At 44.3% G+C, this 21592-nt stretch overlaps 1 protein-coding gene across 1 annotated transcript in view; it reads left to right on the forward strand.

Annotated features, from left to right (window-relative positions):
- Positions 1–21592, forward strand: part of LOC109908777 (plexin domain-containing protein 2-like) — a 171908-nt gene that overhangs the window by 63737 nt on the left and 86579 nt on the right. The window contains exons 3-4 of the mRNA XM_020507469.2: positions 9693–9839; positions 12015–12084. Coding sequence (XP_020363058.1) covers positions 9693–9839; positions 12015–12084 — 217 coding nt within the window. The remainder of the gene's footprint in view (positions 1–9692; positions 9840–12014; positions 12085–21592) is intronic.

Raw genomic sequence — 21592 nt, forward strand, 5'->3', positions numbered from 1 at the left:
TCCACCCACACAGACAGCATCGTGAAGAAGGCGCAGCAGCGCCTCTTCAACCTCAGGAGGCTGAAGAAATTTGGCTTGTCACCAAAATCACTCACATACTTCTACAGATGCACAATCGAGAGCATCCTGGCGGGCTGTATCACCGCCTGGTACGGCAACTGCTCCGCCCACAACCGTAAGGCTCTCCAGAGGGTAGTGAGGTCTGCACAACGTATCACCGGGCGCAAACCCCCTGCCCTCCAGGACACCTACACCACCCGATGTTACAGGAAGGTCATAAAGATCATCAAGGACAACAACCACCCGAGCCACTGCCTGTTCACCCCGCTATCATCCAGAAGGCGAGGTCAGTACAGGTGCATCAAAGCTGGGACCGAGAGACTGAAAAACAGCTTCTATCTCAAGGCCATCAGACTGTTAAACAGCCACCACTAACATTGAGTGGCTGCTGCCAACACACTGACTCAACTCCAGCCACTTTAATAATGGAAATTGATGTAAAAATGTATCACTAGCCACTTTAAACTATGCCACTTTATGTTTATATACCCTACATTGCTCATTGCGTATGTATATACTGTACTCTATACCATCTACTGCATCTTGCCTATGCCATTCTGTACCATCACTCATTCATATATCTGTAAGTAAATATTCTTTATCACTTGTGTGTATAAGCTAGTAGTTGTGGAATTGTTAGGTTAGATTACTAGTTGGTTAATACTGCATTGTCGGAACTAGAAGCACAAGCATTTCGCTACGCTCGCATTCACATCTGCTAACCATGTGTATGTGACAAATAAAATAGGATTTGATTTGCTGGATATATTCCTGACTCCAGTCTTGCAAGGTTAGATTTGTTTTGTTGCATTAAAAAAGGGGCTGATATAATGTTGATTCGATCAGCAACAACAAAAACGTTGATCTATATAGTGCAAACTAATAGGGTTCAATCTCCTGTGTCTCTGCGCAGCATGGCATTTATTCTGTGCAGCAGTCCTGGAGGAAGTGCGCGCACGCTCACAGTCTAGAGGGAACATTGGCCATGGGCCTACCTTTTTTATTAAAGAAAATGTCCAAAGCACAGGCCTACCCCTTATTAGTTTAAGAAAATCAAATGCAACAGTGAGCTATGACAGAACTTTGGTCTGCAATGCTTTATGCTACAAACGTGACTCAGAGGGGATTACATTGTTTAATTTCTTTGACATTCTGAGGCTGAGCGACAAACTTTTTTATCCGAGGATAATTTTTTTGGTTGACTTTGCTTGGGAAGTAACCTAATTATGTCACTATCAATTGATTTAAGCTATTCACTTTCTGTACAATAGAAGATGTTTACACCCAGACAGCTTTTTAGGGAAACTCTTGTGACCTTCTCTTGTTGGGTTGAGCCATGGAAGAAGAGTAGCCAGCTGTTAAAGCTTAGATTAGAGTAGGCCTACTCTGTCTGGGTTGGAAAGATAGACCTAATTTTTGAAAGTACCATGCTCAGATTCCTAATGACTTCTCAGATTAAAGTATTTGCAAACAGGGACGGTTTCATTGCAAAAAAGGCACGCTGATTTGGCATTGGAGAAATATGATGAGATGAACACATAGGTCTATGTCTCTGTCCACTCTTAGCCTGTATTTTCCATCATTTGTGTGGTATTAATAAGGATTTTGCTAAGATGTAAAAATGTAGAATTACATTACATTTTTATAAAATACAATGATATAAAGGAGATAAATCCACCCCTACTCTTGTCCACGGTAGTCTGTGAACCTACAACCTTCTGGCCCGCAACCCTGTGTGCTATCAAAATTCTTGCATTGCCATGTAATGCTTACAAGATGAAGAACAGTTCCTAAAACTGCATATCTAAGGCTCTGGTCTGGCCAAGAAGTGAGGCCAAACATTCCCTGCTATCCACTTTGTTTTAATTATGATTTTTGGTATTGGGGAATGGTCATGTTTTTTTTTTAAGTGTTCAGTTAGGGTTTAGGTCAAATATATTTTGCTGAAGGCAGGGCCATCCATTTCCATTTCAGACAGGTCAGATTTTCTCCATGTACCCCTTATTATAAATAATTCACTCCCTTAGTTCCCTTGGGGCCATTTCACAGTTCAGGTAGGGACAAGTCTCCTCATCTCTGTGTCCTTAAATAAACTCTAGTCGGCATTCCAAATGGCACCCTATTCCCTTTTCAGTGCATTACATTTGACCGGGTCTCTGGTCAGAAGAAGTGCACTATATAGGGAATAGGGGGTCGTTTGGGCCGCGTCCCTGGCCTAGAAGCTGCTAAACCAGGGGGCTCCAAACCACATGTTTATCTGCAGCACAGAGAAACTCTAAACCTTGGAACACTAGAGCTCTTCAATAACAACACTCTGTATGAGGGTGGGTGTAGGCCGTAGACGTAGAGGCTTCGGCCTACAGTAAGACTTAAAAGGCCGTAGACGTAGAGGCTTCGGCCTACAGTAAGAATTAAAAGGCCGTACACGTAGAGGCTTCGGCCTACAGTAAGACTTAAAAGGCCGTAGACGTAGAGGCTTCGGCCTACAGTAAGACTTAAAAGGCCGTAGACGTAGAGGCTTCGGCCTACAGTAAGACTTAAAAGGCCGTAGACGTAGAGGCTTCGGCCTACAGTAAGACTTAAAAGGCCGTAGAGGCTTCGGCCTACAGTAAGACTTAAAAGGCCGTAGACGTAGTGGCTTCGGCCTACAGCAAGACTTAAAAGGCCGTAGACTTAGAGGCTTCGGCCTACAGTAAGACTTAAAAGGCCGTAGACGTAGAGGCTTTGGCCTACAGTAAGACTTAAAAGGCCGTAGATGTAGAGGCTTCGGCCTACAGTAAGAATTAAAAGGCTGTAGACGTAGAGGCTTCGGCCTACAGTAAGACTTAAAAGGCCGTAGACGTAGAGGCTTCGGCCTACAGTAAGACTTAAAAGGCCGTAGACGTAGAGGCTTCGGCCTACAATAAGACTTAAAAAGCTGTAGACGTAGAGGCGTCGGCCTACAGTAAGACTTAAAAGGCCGTAGACGTAGAGGCTTCGGCCTACAGTAAGACTTAAAAGGCCGTAGACGTAGTGGCTTCGGCCTACAGTAAGACTTAAAAGGCCGTAGACGTAGAGGCTTCGGCCTACAGTAAGACTTAAAAGGCCGTAGACGTAGTGGCTTCGGCCTACAGCAAGACTTAAAAGGCCGTAGACTTAGAGGCTTCGGCCTACAGTAAGACTTAAAAGGCCGTAGACGTAGAGGCTTCGGCCTACAGCAAGACTTAAAAGGCTGTAGACTTAGAGGCTTCGGCCTACAGTAAGACTTAAAAGGCCGTAGACGTAGAGGCTTCGGCCTACAGTAAGACTTAAAAAGCTGTAGACGTAGAGGCGTCGGCCTACAGTAAGACTTAAAAGGCCGTAGACGTAGAGGCTTCGGCCTACAGTAAGACTTAAAAAGCTGTAGACGTAGAGGCGTCGGCCTACAGTAAGACTTAAAAGGCCGTAGACGTAGAGGCTTCGGCCTACAGTAAGACTTAAAAGGCCGTAGGCGTAAAAGCTCGAGTTCATTTTTTTAAATAAGAAAACAAGAGTTTCAAAACACAAGGCGGGACTTTCTATCCATGTGTTTCACGATTTAATGTTTACCGTTTATATTTTGTTGTCTCCCGTTTTGTTTCATACCTGGATGTGTTCAAATCGGCAAGCCCTATCGGTTTTGTTAGTAAGCAGGTGCAGCACACCTCAGCTCCATCCAATGCTCGTCGGATTTCCCCACACACTCCACTAATGCTGCTCCAATGGGGAGAGGATGTGTGATGAATAATGGACCATAGACGTTATCAGCCAATGTGAGAGCAGGTGGCACACATGAGTAATGCCTTCCTTTTAAAGTGCAGATGGTTACCAGGGCCCCTGATGTGTGTGTGTGCGTGCGTGCATGTATGTGTGTGTGTGTGTGTGCGTGTGCGTGTGCGTGTGTGTGTGTGTGTGTGTGTGTGTGCGTGTGATATAAGAGATATAGGGACTCATGCATACTGTAGAGTAGGGAAAGATCTTATGATTTTTCAAATTCCATTCTTTCAAAGACATGAGATGACAGTTGTTTTCCCTGTACTTTTCTTATTCAGTAATGCGACACCAATGGGATATATGCTTCATTGTGACAAGATATAGAAACGATTTAATTAAACTTTATTGCCTTGTTCTTTTCCCAATGAAAGCAGAAGGGTTATTCTTTCTCAGAGCTGTAGGGCGATATCAGGGTGGAAATTAGTTCAAATCTCTTCAAAAATACTGTAAAATTCATTATAATCTGACAGTGGGATTTACTTGGACACTTTTTTAAACAATAATGTTGTTATTTACCTAGAGTTTAGTAAATGGAGAAAGAAAAAATACAAATGTAATCACACTGCCCGATTATAATCAAATCAAGCTTTATTTATACAGCACATTAAGACATGGAATGCAACGGAATGTGCTTCACATGAAAATATATATATATATATATATATGAAAATGAAAACTGAAGTATTTACTACACAACAAACAAAAGAATAACTATAAAAACTGAAAAAAAACCTGAAGGAAAAGCAAAGCTAAAAGGGTGTGTTTTAAGATCTCTTTTAAATATGTCCACAGTTTCGGCCCCCCTCAGGTTCTCTGGCAGGCTATTCCAGGCTGCCCCTCCATGCCTTTTGGTCCTAGGCTTTTGAGTAGTTAAAATGCCAGTGCGAGAGGACCTGAGGGACCTACTGGGTACACACAGTGCCTTCGGAAAGTATTCAGACCCTTTGACTTTTTCCACATTTTGTTACGTTACAGCCGTATTGTAAATTTTTATTTTTGAAAGTACTCAGCAATCATGCACAATACCCTATAATGACAAAGCAAAAACAGGTTTTTAGAAAAGTTTGCAAGTTAAAAACTGAAATACCTTATTTACATAAGCATTTAGGCCCTTTCCTATGAGACTCAATTGAGCTCAGATGCATCCTGTTTCCATTGATCATCCTTGAGATGTTTGTACAATTTGATTGGAGTCCACCTGTGGTAAATTCAATTGATTGGACATGATTTGGAAGGCACACACCTGTCTATTGTCATGACTGTCCTGTGAGGATCACAATGGGTCAGATCAGCTTGGCAATGGTTGACAATAACCAGACCTTCTCTCACCCACAGAAGAGGCGAGTAGGGAACTGGACCGGTTTGACAGTTCACACCCTGTTGTAAATTACAAGAGAAAGGGGGGCTCTTTCTCCCCCTCCAGTTAAATCCACCAGAGGAATGTCTGTGTTAACAGGCTTTTCCCGCCAAAACTATAACATCGTCAAAAATGGATACTGGAACAATAATTCTAACGTAAGAATATGGGGAATGGTCAGCTTGAGAGGATCTGCAGAGAAGAATGGGAGAAACTCCCCAAATACAGGTGTGCCACGCTTGTAGCGTCATACCCAAGAAAACTCGATTCTGTAATCACTGCCAAAGCTGCTTCAACAAAGTACTGAGTAAAGGGTCTGAATACTTATGTACATTTTTAATTTAAGTTTTTTTATTTTTAATAAATTTGCAAAAAATGTCTGAACTGTTTTTGCTTTGCCATTATGGGGTATTGTGTTGATGAGGGGGGGGGGGGGGGGACAATTGAATAGATTTTAAAATAAGGTTGTATCTTAACAAAATGTGGAAAAAGTCAAGGGGTCTGAATACTTTCCGAAGGCACTGTAACTTTTAACTTAAAGCATGTCTGACTTGTATTGGGGTGCACAATCGTGGATTGATTTAAAAACCAATAGAATAATCTTCAAATGTATTCTAAAACAATGGCTTTCTTCGGTAGACAAGACAGGTGAGCATTACAGTCGTCAAGCCTGATTGTAATAAAAAGCATGGATGAGTCTCTGTATCAGCCTCAGAGAGAAACAACCCCACCTTGTCAATGTTCCTCAGGTGGTAAGAAGCTATTTTGGTCACATTCCTAATGTGTGATTCGAAATTGAGTTCAGAATCTAAAATAACACACAGTGTTGAATGCAGCACTTAAATCCAAGAGTACAAGGACAGAGAGCTGGCTCTAAGATCATGTATCACTTTAACTAATGCTGTCTCTGCTCTGTGGTGGGCACAAAACCCAGATGTACATTCTTTATTTTAAAATAAAAAAATATATACAGTTGGCACTTAAAAAAATTATTTAGCTTCTAAAGAATTTTTTCATGTGTATTTTGCACAGATTTGAACTATCTTGCATCATGAAAACATTGTCCCTGGTCTGAGCTAAGTGATTATACCCACAGGTAAATGTCTGGCTGAGAAATATTTCTCTAACATCTCAGCTTCTTTTACTTTGCTGAAATGCTTGGAGCAATCCCCCAGCATGGCAATACATATCTTTGTCAGAATCTCTTAGAGATGACAGAGGCATTCTGAAATGTAAAACATTGGTATAAAGATATTCAGACTCCGCCTTAATGCATTATTATTGAACTTGAGTAAATGCCTCAAACATTAAATTGGAAAGTGAATTAGAGATTGTTTGGTTCACTGAATGCAACTCATACAGCATACTGTATGTGGGTTTATTTGTGTGCCTCATAAATTCTGAATTTATACAACCGCAAAACTGGATTCGATGTCAGTGACACACCGACATTGACTATATATATTTTCTTCATCTTGTTTCTGGGCTGTGATGGACAGAGTAGGGAATGTATTCAGGTTTGACTGTTTGGGTTGCAATCTCTCTTTCCTCTCTCTCTCCCATCATCCATCCATCTTCCAGTCACCTCAACTCAACCATTCCTTCCTTCCAACCCACCCACCCTTCCTTCCTCTCCCCATCTATCTGTCAGGATATATATATATTTCTCAGCCTGCGGGCATACACAATATAACAAACAGTATATAGGAATTCTGGTTCAAATTAATGGGTCAAATGCTCCGCCATCTTTCCTATGGCCTTTTGAACCTATTCCCATCCACCCCGTCTATGTACCCCCTCGTGTCTCTGCTCTCTGACCTTGGCATCCAGCGTCCCTCTTTGCCTCCCCCTGACGCCCAGCTGGAGGATGGCAGCTTTCCCAGCCCTCTGATCCCTCCACCCCAGGGAAGGGGAGGGGAAACTGGGGCGAGAACAGCCAGCTGGCCCCCTCTTACCTCCAAGGAGTTCCTCCCTCCTTCCATCCTCTCCGCCTCTCCAAAGATGGCCTGAAATAGCCAACACATCTTGTGCTGATTAGTAGGAAACGTAACAAGGCTCTGTTTGTGTCTAGCAGTACTCGTTTTCTTTTGTTTTACAAGCGTCCTTGTTTCCGAACCCCCAAAACAAATCTGCTGCGTAAGCCTGACTGGCTACTACAGGGTGTTTGTTTTCCTAACAAGCTTTGTCTGCACGGGTCGCTCGCAAATGCGATTCAACATCTTTGGTGACGTGTGTTTAAGGTCGACCAATTAATCAAAAGCAATATCCCATCTGTATTAATGTATTAATCCCACTAGGGCTACGTAAAGCCAGAACAGTCTCTCTCTATTCTATTCTACACTCTAGTATTACAGTGTGGGTTGTATTGAGGCCCACACATCTTTCAGATTACTGTTCTCCAAGGAAAATAATATGAAGTGTTTATTTTCAATGAAAGAGTTATTTGTGTTGGTTTAGTTCATGTAGTGTTTCTCACAGCTCTTTGATTAGCCCACCTCAGTGAAACACACACACACACACACACACACACACACACACACACACACACACACACACACACACACACACACACACACACACACACACACCACAATGTTTATATTATCAGAGGAAGCACAAAGCTCAGCATGTCCTACTTATCAGTCTGATAGAGGTCAGTTGAAAAACCTCCTCTCTCTCTCTCCAAGCAGCACCATTGGGCAACTTCCAAAGCTGCTGAATATTATCAAAGTTCAAAGTAGAGATTCAGCATATTTTCTAAGATGTTGTCTTTGTTTGGCATGATGTCTGCTGACTTGTCATTTGGAGAGACTGGTTACGGTGTCTTTGTTAGCAACATTTCACTTGTCTATAGTCAAACATCTTGTTACGTCCCTATTCCACCCTTTTGGCACCCTATTCCATTTATATTACACTACTATTGGCCAGGGGATGATAGGCAATATTTTGTATTTGGGGTTTACGAGAGGCCCAGAGAAGATGTCCCATTAAAAAAAACGTTCTACCAGCTGTTACAGGGTCTGTCCCAAATGACACCCTATCCCCTATATGGGCCCTGGTCAAAAGTAGTCCACTATATACATAATAGTGTGCCATTTGGGACGCAGACAGAGATATGGGTCCAGTGCAGGGCGTTCGGGTTACTCCATACAGGAAACAGTAAAAGGAGTCGTGCAGCGTCCACATCGCTCGTAAAAGCTCTCATGAATGTGTCCGTTAAAAAACGTGAACGGGCCTTTTTCACTCCATTAACCTATGGGCCAGGCTTTTAGGAGTGCAGGAAGTCATGCTTTCTGGCTTTCCTAATTTGATTAGCTGCCATTACGACCACTTCTGAGTGAAGAAGCCTACAGAACACAGACACTCACACACACACACACACACACACACACACACACACACACACACACACACACACACACACACACACACACACACAGCATTCCTCTCTCCAGCCTATACAATATCATTGTTCCAAGGTATCAAGGATACCAATTCAGTTCTACAGTTTTTACTCAATTGCAATCGTAGTCACACATTTAACTATAACCTTTATCATTTCAGACTAGTCTTCCATGTCTTATGCAGATAATATTCAAAAGCCATGCAAGCCTACACAACCTTATTGTTCCATAGACAGTACCTGTCAGCAAAAGTAATGTTAATTGAAAGCTGAATTCTGGGGCTCCCGAGTGGCGCAGCGGACTCCTTGACCTTCGCCTCTCCCGAATCTGAGTTGCTTCGATGGGACGAGACTGGAACTACCAATTGGGTAGGGAAAGGGGTAAAAGTAAAAAAAAGTAAAAAATGAAATAAAGCTGATATCTCCTAATGAGATGTAGGAATAACTTTCTATAAATGAATGCTGTATAATAATACTACTCCATGATTGTTAGTGATAGTCTATATGAATTTGATATGTACTGCACAATGACAATACATCCAGAGATTGTTGAGTGGATGTCTAAATTCAAATTCAAGTTTGGAAAGAATTTGTCTGGGTTTGGAAATTGCCTCGGACAGAATGTGTGCAGAGGAGAGATTTGATTTAGTCTGTTAGGGTCTGAGCAGCAAAGGAAGAGAGAGAGAGAGAGTACGGGATAGAAAAGAGGAGAGAGAGAGAGAGAGAGAGCACGGGATAGAAAAGAGGAGAGAGAGAGAGATGTCCCTCTCTTGCTACAGCACGTCACGTCATACAGCTGAGTTAATGTACATGGAGGAGCAGAGGCTCTATTTGAATCAGTCACCCTAGACACAGGGTTACATCCACTCTCATTCACTACTATCCCTCCCTGCCCAACCGTGTTTGAGCGCTCTGCCTTTCTTAAATCCCACACTACGAGCAACAACTCTCGTCTCTTACTATCTTGCTGTCGACCAAATGGTAAACTTATTGAATGGATGCTTTTAGTTTCGGGTTCTAATAGAACTTCTATAGACTGTCTGTAAAGGGATACTCCAAATGAAGTGTAACCAATCAGTGCTTTTGTTTTGTGTCCAACAGGAGGACACAGATCACAACTACTACACATCGAAGACCTACGGCCCCACGGACCCCATGAGCAAAGACTTGTGGGTAAACGTTGACCAGATGGACAAGGATAAGGTGAAGATCCATGGCATCCTGTCCAACACTCACAGGCAAGCTGCGGTAAGACAACCTTCCTCTCAGATTCTGATTAAAAGTGTAGACACCTTGAAGTTGTATGATATCATATAGACTGGCATCAATGGGGCATTGGTCAGACTCTGCAGGGGGAGATGAACGCCTGCAGCAGTAGGGTGAAATTGCCCCTAGACGCTGATCTTGGGTCAGTTTTGCATTCCCCTACTAATGGTTAAGGTTAGGATTGGGGGGAGATCCTAGATCTGTACCTAGAAAAGCTTCACTCCGGAGCACACTACCTCTGCACGAACAGGTGCACCGTGTGAGGCGCATACTGCTGAGGTCTCCCAGATGCTTTGGGCTTTGCATCACAGGTCCTTGTATGGTCAGGAGACAGAGAAAAGGGTGGCAATGACAAGAGGGAGGAGAGTGGATGAAGTCACTTTTAAAAGTGTAACCGGGGAAACAATGGAACAGTGGCCCGACCACAACAAATAAAGACACAAAATGGAGTTTCACATTGTGTATTCTCCCCAACCACCTTCAATCACTAGATGATGGATTGAACTTTTCAAACTTGGGCACAGTTTCCCTTTTAACTGAAGAGGGCAGCTTTTCTTCTTCTTCCACAGTGAAGTGGGATTGGGAAGTTTTCTCAGGCTGTGGCCCAAATGGCATCCTCTTCCCTACATAGTGCACTACCTTTGAACTATTGGCCCTGGTTGAAAGTAGTGCACTACATTGGGAATAGGGTTATTTGGGACATACAGTACGCTCAGACTTTGGCTGTGTCCAGAGAATCAATATGTTGATGCTGGACATAAATGCTCCCCTCTTTCCTCCCATCTGTCATTTGAAAGTGAATGGTCATTGAGGCAGGAGAGAAGAGGATAGGGAGGGAAACAGGCTAAACTGAGCGCTACATCACATCAGGCACGGGCCATTTGGCCTGGGGATATCAGTGCCAGCCAGCCCAGCCGGCGGTACCAAACCCCATTCAGACCAAACAAGGACCTTCACTGTGCAGGGCACTACTTTTGTCCAGAGCCCATAGGTCAAACGTAGTGCACTATATAGGAAATACGGTGCCATTGGTGAGACACCCACAGAGGACACCATGAGGGGGCTAGGGGTGGCAGAAATATGTCTCAGTATGTGTAGTGTTGATTTCTGGCACTATGTTGTGCCAGTCCCAGCGTGTTGGAATACCCACATAGCATAGTCAGTCAATAGGTTCGTAAAAAAAAAAAAAAAAAAAACAGAGGTCGAGTTCATCAAAATGAAGCAGAGAAGCTCGGCTGTTGAAAGACTGTGTTTAGTCATAGTAATTGACTGTGGTGGGCCGCAGCATTACTTCCCCTGGTTGAATCCTGGATCATGCAGCTGCGTTTGCCATGGAGTTATGCTCTCTATTCTCTATCATACCCAAGCATATGCTATAGAAGCAACACGTACACGTCCCAAATGACATCCTATTCCCTACACAGTGCCCTACGTTTGACCCGAGTGGGCTGTGACCAAAAGAAGTGCACTAGGGAATAGGGTGCCATTTGGGACACATGCCATGGTAGTGAGTGTAGTGTCCTGCTGCCTCGAAGCAGTGCTGTAAACATTCACCTTGTCACTGTAAGCGATTCAGTTACTCTATCTAACACAGCAATAGTACCAAACAGTGTGGTAGACTGTAAAATCCAAATAGCATATGAATTCAGAAATCTATAAATGTTATACCTTACTAGGAATATACTGTAGTCAGCTCATTCAGGCTTTTTTTGCTGGTTCTTATCAATACATTTTAGTACTAATCTTGTTTTGACCAGAAAATGTTATTGAAAAATGACTGACAAATACATCTACCCAAGGGCTGAGTCTGCCCTTGGGGGAAAAAAAGGTTTTCCATTGGGGAAACATGTTTCATCAAACTTCATGAAGGTCTATGAAACTCATAAATGCTTTCTTTTCATAACCACAATGGTGTATTTTATCCTGGGAGTTTTACATTTGCTTGAAAACAATTCACAACTTGGCTTGTGGTCAAATTTAAAGTCAACTACCACAAGGACTGAAAAAGGTAGAGCTTGGGAATTGTCTCTCCCGAGTGCCTCTTTGTCTACACTTTCTTTCTCTGACTGAAGTTTAATCCTAGTGAGTCTTTTTCTGTCTTTTCGGAGCTCTCTCTCTGACCTGCGTCATCTGTGTTTGTTTGTTTTTTTCATGCAGAGAGTAAATCTTTCCTTCGATTTTCCCTTCTATGGACATTTCCTGCGTGATCTCACCGTGGCAACTGGTGGTAAGTGAACAACCTCTTCCTGAGCTACAGTGTTGATGTGATTGAGGGAGATGGAATTGATGCGAGAAGAGGGGGAATGGTGTGTGTGTGTGTGTGTGTGTGTGTGTGTGTGTGTGTGTGCTTGGCTTTCATTTTTTTTGCTTAGCATTGGAATTATACATTGCATATTATCATTATTAACCTTTTATTAAGTCATACTGAGACGAATGTCTCTTTTGCAAATGAGCCCCGCACAATACAAAAAACAAACATATCAATAGGCAGGTATAGCAATATACACACATTAATTACACATTAAGATACAAAACACAGTTAAATTTTTAAAAAAATATTATTTGTTATAAAAATACTCAGACAGCTGTCTGAATTGCCCGAGGGACATCTAAGCATCCAATCGAAACGTCTTTTGGACATAATTCCGAACATAGGGTGCAAGGAAGTTAAAGGTTGATTTACCTCCTAACTCTCTACACACCAAAGTAGTCTCCAGAGTTAACCAATCCTGTGAACAGCCGTTCACTTATTGTTCCACGGCTGAGAAGAGTATGTAATGAGTTTAGAGAAATCATTATCTGGTGGACAGAAGCATTTATTCTGGCGACACTGTAGATAACGGTGTGTTTGAGCGCTTGTGTCTTTGATTTTGTGTTAGCTGTTGGTGTCACTGCTGTTTGTGTTTGTGTGTGTGTCTGAGATGCTGTAAAGGGATGCTGCAAAGGGTCAAACAGGTTATTTTCAAATCAGATCAAATGTAATTTGTCACATGTCCTGAATACAACACCTTACAGTGAAATGCTTACTTACAAGCCCTTAACAAACAATGCAAACAATTTTAAGAAAAATACAAAAAAATAAGGAATAAATAAAAGTAACAAATAATTAAAAAGCATCAGTAAAATAACAATAGCGAGGCAATATACAAGAGGCACCGGTACAGAGTCAATGTGCGGGGCACTGGTTAGTCGAGGTAATTGAGGAGATTATGTACATGTAGGGTAGAGTTATTAAAGTGACTATGCATAGATAATAACAGAGAGTAGCAGCAGCGTAAAAGGGGAGGGGGGGCAATGCATATATATGGGTAGTTATTTGATTAGATGACCTAGACGTGGCGCTCCGGTACCGCTTGCTGTGCGGCAGCAGAGAATTTTAGGGCCTTCCTCTGACACCGCCTGGTATAGAGGTCCTGGATGGCAGGAAGCTTGGCCTCAGTGATGTACTGGGCCGGACGCACTACCCTCTGTAGTGCCTTCCGGTCGGGGGCCAATCAGTTGCCATACCAGGCAGTGATGCAACCCGTCAGGATGCTCTCGATGGTGCAGCTGTAGAACCTTTTGAGGATCTGAGGACCCATGCCAAATATTTTCAGTCTCCTGAGGGGGAAAAGGTTTTGTCGTGCCCTCTTCACGACTGTCTTGATGTGCTTGCACCATGTTAGTTTGTTGTTGATGTGTAGGCCAAGGAACTTGAAGCTCTCAACCTGCACCACTACAGCTCCGTCGATGAGAATGGGGGTGTGCTCGGTCCTCCTTTTCCTGTAGTCCACAATCTCCTTGGTCTTGATCACGTTGAGGGAGAGGTTGTTGTCCTTGCACCACACAGTCAGGTCTCTGACTTCCTCCCTATAGGCTGTCTCATCATTGTCGGTGATCAGGCCTACCACTGTTGTGTTGTCAGCAAACTTGATGATGGTGTTGGAGTCGTGCCTGGCCATGCAGTTATGAGTGAACAGGGAGTACAGGAGGAGACGGAACACGCACCCCTGAGGGGCCCCTGTGTTGAGAATCAGCATAGCGGATGTGTTGTTACCTACCCTTACCTAGGCGGGCAGTCTGTCAGGGAGTCCAGGATCCAGTTGCAGAGGGAGGTGTTTTGTCCCAGGGTCCTTAGTTTAGTGATGAGCTTTGAGGTCGTTGTGTTGTTGAACGCTGAGCTGTAGTCAATGAATAGAATTCTCACATAGGAGTTCCTTTTGTCCAGGTGGTAAAGGGCAATGTGGAGTGCAATAGGGATTGCATCATCTGTGGATCTGTTGGGGAGCTATGCAAATTGGGGTGGATCTAGGGTTTCTGGGATAATGGTGTTGATGTGAGCCATGACCAGCCGTTCAAGCACTTCATGGATACAGATGTGAGTGCTATGGGTTGGTAGTCAATTAGGCACGTTACCTTAGTGTTTTTGGGCACAGGGACTATGGTGGTCTACTTGAAACATGTTGGTATTACAGAGTCCGACAAGGAGAGATTGAAAATGTCTGTGAAGACACTTGCCGAGCGCATGCTCGGAGTACACGTTCTGGTGACCTTGTGATTGTTGACCTGTTTAAAGGCTTTACTCACATCGGCTGCGGAGAGCGTGATCACACAGTCATCTGGAACAGCTGATGCTCTCATGCATGTTTCAGTGTTACTTGCCTCGAAGCAAGCATAGAAGTCATTTAGCTCGTCTGGTTGGCTGGTGTCACTGGGCAGCTCTCGGCTGTGCTTCCCTTTGTAGTCTGTAATAGTTTGCAAGCCCTGCCATATCCAACGAGTGCCCGAGCCGGTTTTGCACGATTTCATCTTAGTCCTGTATTGACGCTATACCTGTTTGATGGTTTGTCGGAGGGCATAGCGGGATTTCTTATAAGCTTCCGGGTTAGAGTCCCGCTCCTTGAAAGCGCCGCCTCTGGATGAGCGTTTTCCTGTTTGCTTATGGCCTTATACAGCTCATTGAGAGCGGTCTTAGTGTCGGCATCGGTTTGTGATGGTAAATAGACAGCTACGAAGAATATTGATGAAAACTCTCTAGGTAGATAGTGTGGTCTACAGCTTATCATGAAATACTCTACCTCAGGCGAGCAAAACCTCGAGACTTCCTTAGATATCGTGCACCAGGTGTTGTTTACAAATATACATAGACTTTCACCCCTTTATTACCAGAGGCTGCTATTCTATCCTGCCAGTACAGTGTATAACCCGTATGTTGTATGTTGTTCATGTCGTTGTTCAGCCATGACTCGGTGAAACATAAGATATTACAGTCTTTAATGTCCCGTTGGTAGAATATACATGCTGTTAGTTTGTCCGTTTTACTATCCTGTGATTGTACGTTGGCCAATATTACCGATGGCACAGGCAGATTAGCAACTCGTCGCCTGATTCTCACAAGGCACCCCGATCTCCTTTTGCAAAACCTTAGTCTCTTCCTACTGCTAATGACGGAGATGAGGGCCTGTTCGGGTGTCTGGAGTAAATCCCTCTAGTCTGACTCATTGTAGAAAAATTATTTCTCCAATTCAAGGTGGGTAATCACTGTTCTGATGTCCAGAAGGTCTTTTCGATCATAGGAGTTGGTAGCAGCGACATTATGTACAAAATAAGTTACAAATAAATAAAATAAAATACCACAGTTGGTTAAGAGCCCATAAAACGGCAGCCATCCCCTCCGGCGCCATGTTTATTTTGCCTCCTCAGTCTGTAGACTGGGAAGTTACTGCCAGCCCAGCCAAACGAGCTGAGGGAGGATTGAAAACCCTCGTCTGACACAGACCGCAGTACAAAACCACCAACAGCCCTCAGCACAAGTCCTCCAGGCAGTTGGTACACAACCACCTACAACACTCAGCATCAATGGCCAGCCTGCTAGACTTGGGGGGGGGGGACTTGTGCTGCCACTCCCAGTCCCCAACACTCAGCAATACCAACCAGTCCTGGGATGCATCCCAAATGGCACCGTATTCCCTACATAGTGCACTACTTTTGACCAGCGCCCACAGGGGCGCGTTGCAGGGAAAAACCAGACCAGGGTTTGGACTTGGAAAATGACCTACACTGCCAAGTGCTGTAATAATAACCTATTGATATACGTACGTGTGTATTAGGAGTGATATGACAGTATGAACAAGTGTGTGTGCAAGCATGAGTGCAACAGACCAGAGCGAGTCAGACACGTTAGAAAAGAGGCGAGTGTGTTAGTAAATGTTCCAACAGCACTAGGGAGGAGGGAGGATGAGGAGTATTTTCCACTGAGAAGGAGGGTGAAACCACAACGTCTGCAGTGGCAATTATCACATCAGAGAGTCATGAGTAAACCATACCCAACTATTCCAACAACGTCTGCTCACATTAGACTGTTACAATACTGGTAGAAATATAAATCAGCATCATCATCATTATGATTATTATCATCATCATCATCATCATCCAAATATATCATTTTCTTGATTTATTATTGACCTTTATAGGACAAATTACTATTATTGGGCAAAGTGAATGTTCCTCCCTAGCTACAGTATATCCCACTACCTCAGAGCTAGCTTGTAAAGCATGGAACAGCCAGATCAGTGTTGTGGTGATGAGAGATGAATAGGTGTGCATCCCAAATGGAACCTTATTCCCTATGTGGTGCGCAACTTTTAGGACTATAAAGGGGAAAGGGTGCCATATGGGACACATACAGTATAGAGGCTGTTATCAGCTAGCAGCTAGCCCAGAGGAGATAAAGAGTCCTTCAGACAGAGACAGTGTGATGGAGGAGAGGAGGAACGGCAGGTCCCAGAACTCTGCCTCTGTAAATCCGAGCTCAAACCCCTCCGTTTCAGCGTCTACCCCTCCCTTCATTCCCCTCTCCATCCACTACTGCTCCACCTCCCAGCCTATCAATCCATTTAGCTAGCCTTTTCCCCTCCTGGGCCTGCCCTTCTCCAACTGTACACTTCCCTCCATTGTAATCGTGTTATCTTCCTGTGAGTGTTGACCTTTCCATCAGTGTGGCATGGTGTAGGTCTATGAGAGGAGACATACAGTTGAATTCGGACGTTTACATACACTTAGGTTGGAGTCATTAAAACTCGTTTTTCAACCACTCCACAAATTTCTTGTAAACAAACTATAGTTTTGGCAAGTCTACTTTGTACATGACACAAGTCATTTTTCAGACAGCTTATTTCACTTATAATTCACTGTATCACAATTCCAGTGGGTCAGACGTTTACATACATTAAGTTGACTGTGCCTTTAAACAGCTTGGAGAATTCCAGAAAATGATGTCATGGCTTTAGAAGCTTCTAATTGTCATCAATTGAGTCAATTGGATGTGTACCTGTGGATGTATTTCAAGGCCTACCTTCAAACTCAGTGCCTCTTTACTTGACATCATGGGAAAATCAAAAGAAATCAGCCAAGAACTCAGAAGAAAATTGTAGACCTACACAAGTCTGGTTCATCCTTGGGAGCAATTTCCAAACGCTTGAAGGTACCACGTTTATCTGTACAAACAATAGTACGCAAGTATAAACACCATGGCACCACGCAGCCGTCAATACCCTCAGGAAGGAGACACATTCTGTCTCCTTGTAGTTTGTCCATGCTCCTAGTGGCCGGAGACTTTAATGCAGGGAAACTTAAATCCGTTTTACTTTATTTCTACCATCATGTTAAATGTGCAACCAGAGGGGAAAGAAGACTACCTTTACTCCACACACGCGTACAAAGCTCTTCCTCACGCTCCATTTGGCAAATCTGACCATAATTCTATCCTCCTGATTCCTGCATACAAGATCGAATTAAAACAGGAAGTACCAGTGACTCGGTCAATAAAAAAGTGGTCAGATGAAGCAGATGCTAAACTACAGGACTGTTTTGCTAGCACAGACTGGAATACATTCCGGGATTCTTCCGTTGGCATTAAGGAGTACACCACATCAGTCACTGCATTCATCAATAAGTGTATCGAGGACGTCGTCCCCACAGTGACCGTACGTACATACCCCAACCAGAAGCCATGGATTACAGGCAACATCCGCACTGAGCTAAAGGGTAGAGCTGCCACTTTCAAGGAGCGGGACTCTTACCCAAAAGCTTATAAGAAATCCCGCTGTGCCCATCGACGAACCATCAAACAGGTAAAGCGTCAACACAGGACTAAGACCGAATCGTACTACACCGGCTCTGACACTCGTCGGATGTGGTAGGGCTTGCAAACTATTACAGACTACAAAGGGAAGCACAGCCGAGAGCTGCCCAGTGACACGAGCCAACCAGAGGAGATAAATTACTTCTATGCTCGCTTTGAGGCTAGTAAGACTGAAACATGCATGAGAGCCTCAGCTGTTCCGGACAACAGTGCGATCATGCTTTCTGCAGCTGATGTGAGTAACGACTTTAAACAGGTCAACTATCACAAGGCCGCAGGGCCAGACGGAATACTAGGACGTGTGCTCCGAGCATGCACTGACCAACTGGCAAGTGTCATCACTGACATTTTCAACCTCTCCCTGTCTGAGTCTGTAATACCAACATGTTTCAAGCAGACCACCATAGTCCCTGTGCCCAATAACACTAAGGTAACCTGCCTAAATGACTACCAACCCGTAGCACTCACGTCTGTAGCCATGAAGTGCTTTGAAAGGCTGGTCATGGCTCACATTAACAGCATTATCCCAGAAACCCTAGATCCACTCCAATTTGCATACCTCCCCAACAGATCCACAGATGATGCCATCTATATTGCACTCCACACTGCCCTTTCCCACCTGGACAAAAGGAACACCCATGTGAGAATGCTATTCATTGACTACAGCTCAGCGTTCAACACCACAGCGCACTCAAAGCTCATCACTAAGCTAAGGACCCTGGGGCTGAACACCTCCCTCTGCAACTGGATCCTGGACCTCTTGACGGACTGCCCACCGGTGGTAAGGGTAGGTAACAACACATTCGCCACGCTGATCCTCAACACGGTGGCCCCTCAGGAGTGTGTACTCAGTCCCCTCCTGTACTCCCTGTTCACTCATGACTGCGTTGCCAGGCATGACTCCAACACCATCATCAATTTTGCAGATGACATAACAGTGGTAGGCCTGATCACCGACAACAATGAGACAGCCTATAGGGAGGAAGTCAGAGACCTGACTGTGTGGTGCAAGGACCTCAACCTCTCCCTCAATGTGATCAAGACAAAGGAGATGATTGTGGACTACAGGAAAAGGAGGACCGAGCAAGCCCCCATTTTCATCAACAGGGCTGCAGTGGAGCAGGTTGAGAGCTTCAAGTTCCTTAGCCTCCACATTACCAACAAACTAACATGGTCCAATTACACCAAGACTGTCGTGAAGAGGGCACGACAAAACCTATTCCCCCAGGAATCAGGAGACTGAAAAGATTTGGCATGGGTCCTCAGATCCTCAAAAGGTTCTACAGCTGCACCATCGAGAGCATCCTGGCGGGTTGCATCACTGCTTGGTATGGCAACTGATCGGCCTCCGACCCCAAGTCACTACAGAGGGTAGTGCCTAGGGCCCACTGCATCACTGGGGCCAAGCTTCCTGCCATCCAGGACCTCTATACCAGGCGGTGGTAGACTCCAGCCACTCTAGTCATAAACTGTTCTATCTGCTACCACACGGCAAGCGATACCGGAGCGCACGTCTAGGTCCAAGAGGCTTCTAAACGGGTATTCTTCTTAAACTGCATTGTTGGTTAAGGGCTTGTAAATAAGCATTTCACTGTAAGGTTGTATTCGTCGCATTTGACAAATGACAATTGATTTGATTTGACACATTGAAATAAATCACATGACAACACAAAACAAAGTGACATAAGGCGTGGTGTCGTGACATGATGTGTTGCGTCAACTCTTTGATATGAATCACCTCATAACAGACGTAACAAAAGAGGTGTTGTTGTTCTATAAAGTGTTGCTGGTGCTGTCAGGGCCAAGCGTTGAGCAGCGTCTGGCGGTTGGAGGTTGTAGCGGTAACGACATATTCTGTCAGAATATGGGTTCCAAATGTCACCCTATTTCCTATATAGTGCACTACTTTTGACCAGAGCTCTATGGGCTCTGGTCAAAGGTAGCACACCATATAGGGAATAGGGTGTCATTTGAGACACAAGCAGAGTGGTGATATGCGATCTGATCCCTCTGTAACCCCAGCTGCCAGAGAGAGCCATGGTAGAAATGCAGCTGTGTGGTGTCTTTACTAGGACAGCACCCCTGACATAAACAGCCCATACGGATACACACACATTTCACCCTCACCCCAGATTCCTCTGTGCACAAGTATTAGGCTTGTCGTCTCTGTTTTTCTCCAGGCACATTTTGGTTAAATACTTTGTTTCATGGGGATGCCACAGGGCTGATGTAGATGCTCGTCAGAGAAGCCCCAGAGGAGTGTGTGGGATGCAGTGGAACAACAAGGCAGATAGTAAACACATACGCACACGCACGCATGCACACACACACACACACACACACACTTAATTAAATCCTCTTCCAGTCACACCCACATGCACACTGACAGGCAAACAGAGGAAGGAAAAAGACACAAGGTGGTCACTCAGTATGCACCCACTGGGCTCAGACATCAATTCAACGTCTATTCCACATTGGTTCAAGGTAATTTCATTGAAATGATGTGGAAACAATGTTGATTCAACCAGTATGTGCCCAGTGGGGAGACAGTAGTGAGACCAGTTGTTTCTCCTCTCTTCCTGTCTGGCCTTCTCTATGCGTGTCATAAGCCCCTGTCACTACACAGGGACAATGAGGACAGCCTCTATCTTAATTGAAGAGGTGGTTTTCTCTGCCGCTGTTTGGAGATAAGCCAAGATAATGGCCAGATACACTGCAGATGTTTGTGACGGACATATACGTGTGTGCGTATCTGTGTGCATGTGTTCCTTCTATCCTGGCTGCTCGCTGTTCCAGACAGCTGTTTTAAATTCTTAAATCTAGCCAGAACTAACATAGGCTCAGTATGGAGAAACAACTAGCTTGTTTGGACAGAATGTCCAATAAAGTAGAACGGCTGGTCAAGAGGTTGTGGTAATGATTCCTCCAGTATATACAGAACAGTACTCCCTGATACCAGAATATATAAACAGGGCTGAAAATGGAACAATCTCCTTGTTTCACCTCTACACCCTCTCTATTTGGCATTGTCTCCGTGTCTGTCTCTCCATCTCTCACTTACTCTCTCTTTCTTTCTTGTTCTTTCTCTTTCTCTTTCTCACCCTCTATCCCGCTCTCTCCGCCTCTCTCTCTCTCTGCCTTCTCCGTCTCTCACACTCCCTCTTTTTAGCTTTTTCATTCGGCTACCAATTGTCCTGGCTGAATCGTTCATCATCTACTGTCCAGTCCCCCTCCTTAAAGTGATGGCCATAACAAGTTTGCCTGCCAGAAAGCCTAGCGGTTAGAGCGTTGGGACAGTACCCAGAAGGTTGAGTGTTCAAATTCCAGAGTTAGCACGGTGGAAATATCTGTGGTTCTGCCCTTGAGCAAGGCAGTTAACCCCCATAACAACTTCCCCCTGGGTACCAATGATGTCCATCAAAGCTGCCCCCCTGCACCTCTCTGATTCAAAGGTGGTTGGGTTAAATGCAGGAAGACATATTTCAGTTGAATGCACTCAGTTGCACAACTGACTAGGTATCCCGCTTCCCTATTGAATGGCTCTCTTTCTGGGTGTCTGTTCTTAAGCGTATTGAGAGACTGACTGTCGGGTGGCTGTCGGGTGGCTGTTTTT

Source organism: Oncorhynchus kisutch, linkage group LG18 (assembly GCF_002021735.2).
Source record: "Oncorhynchus kisutch isolate 150728-3 linkage group LG18, Okis_V2, whole genome shotgun sequence".
Lineage (NCBI taxonomy): Eukaryota > Metazoa > Chordata > Actinopteri > Salmoniformes > Salmonidae > Oncorhynchus > Oncorhynchus kisutch.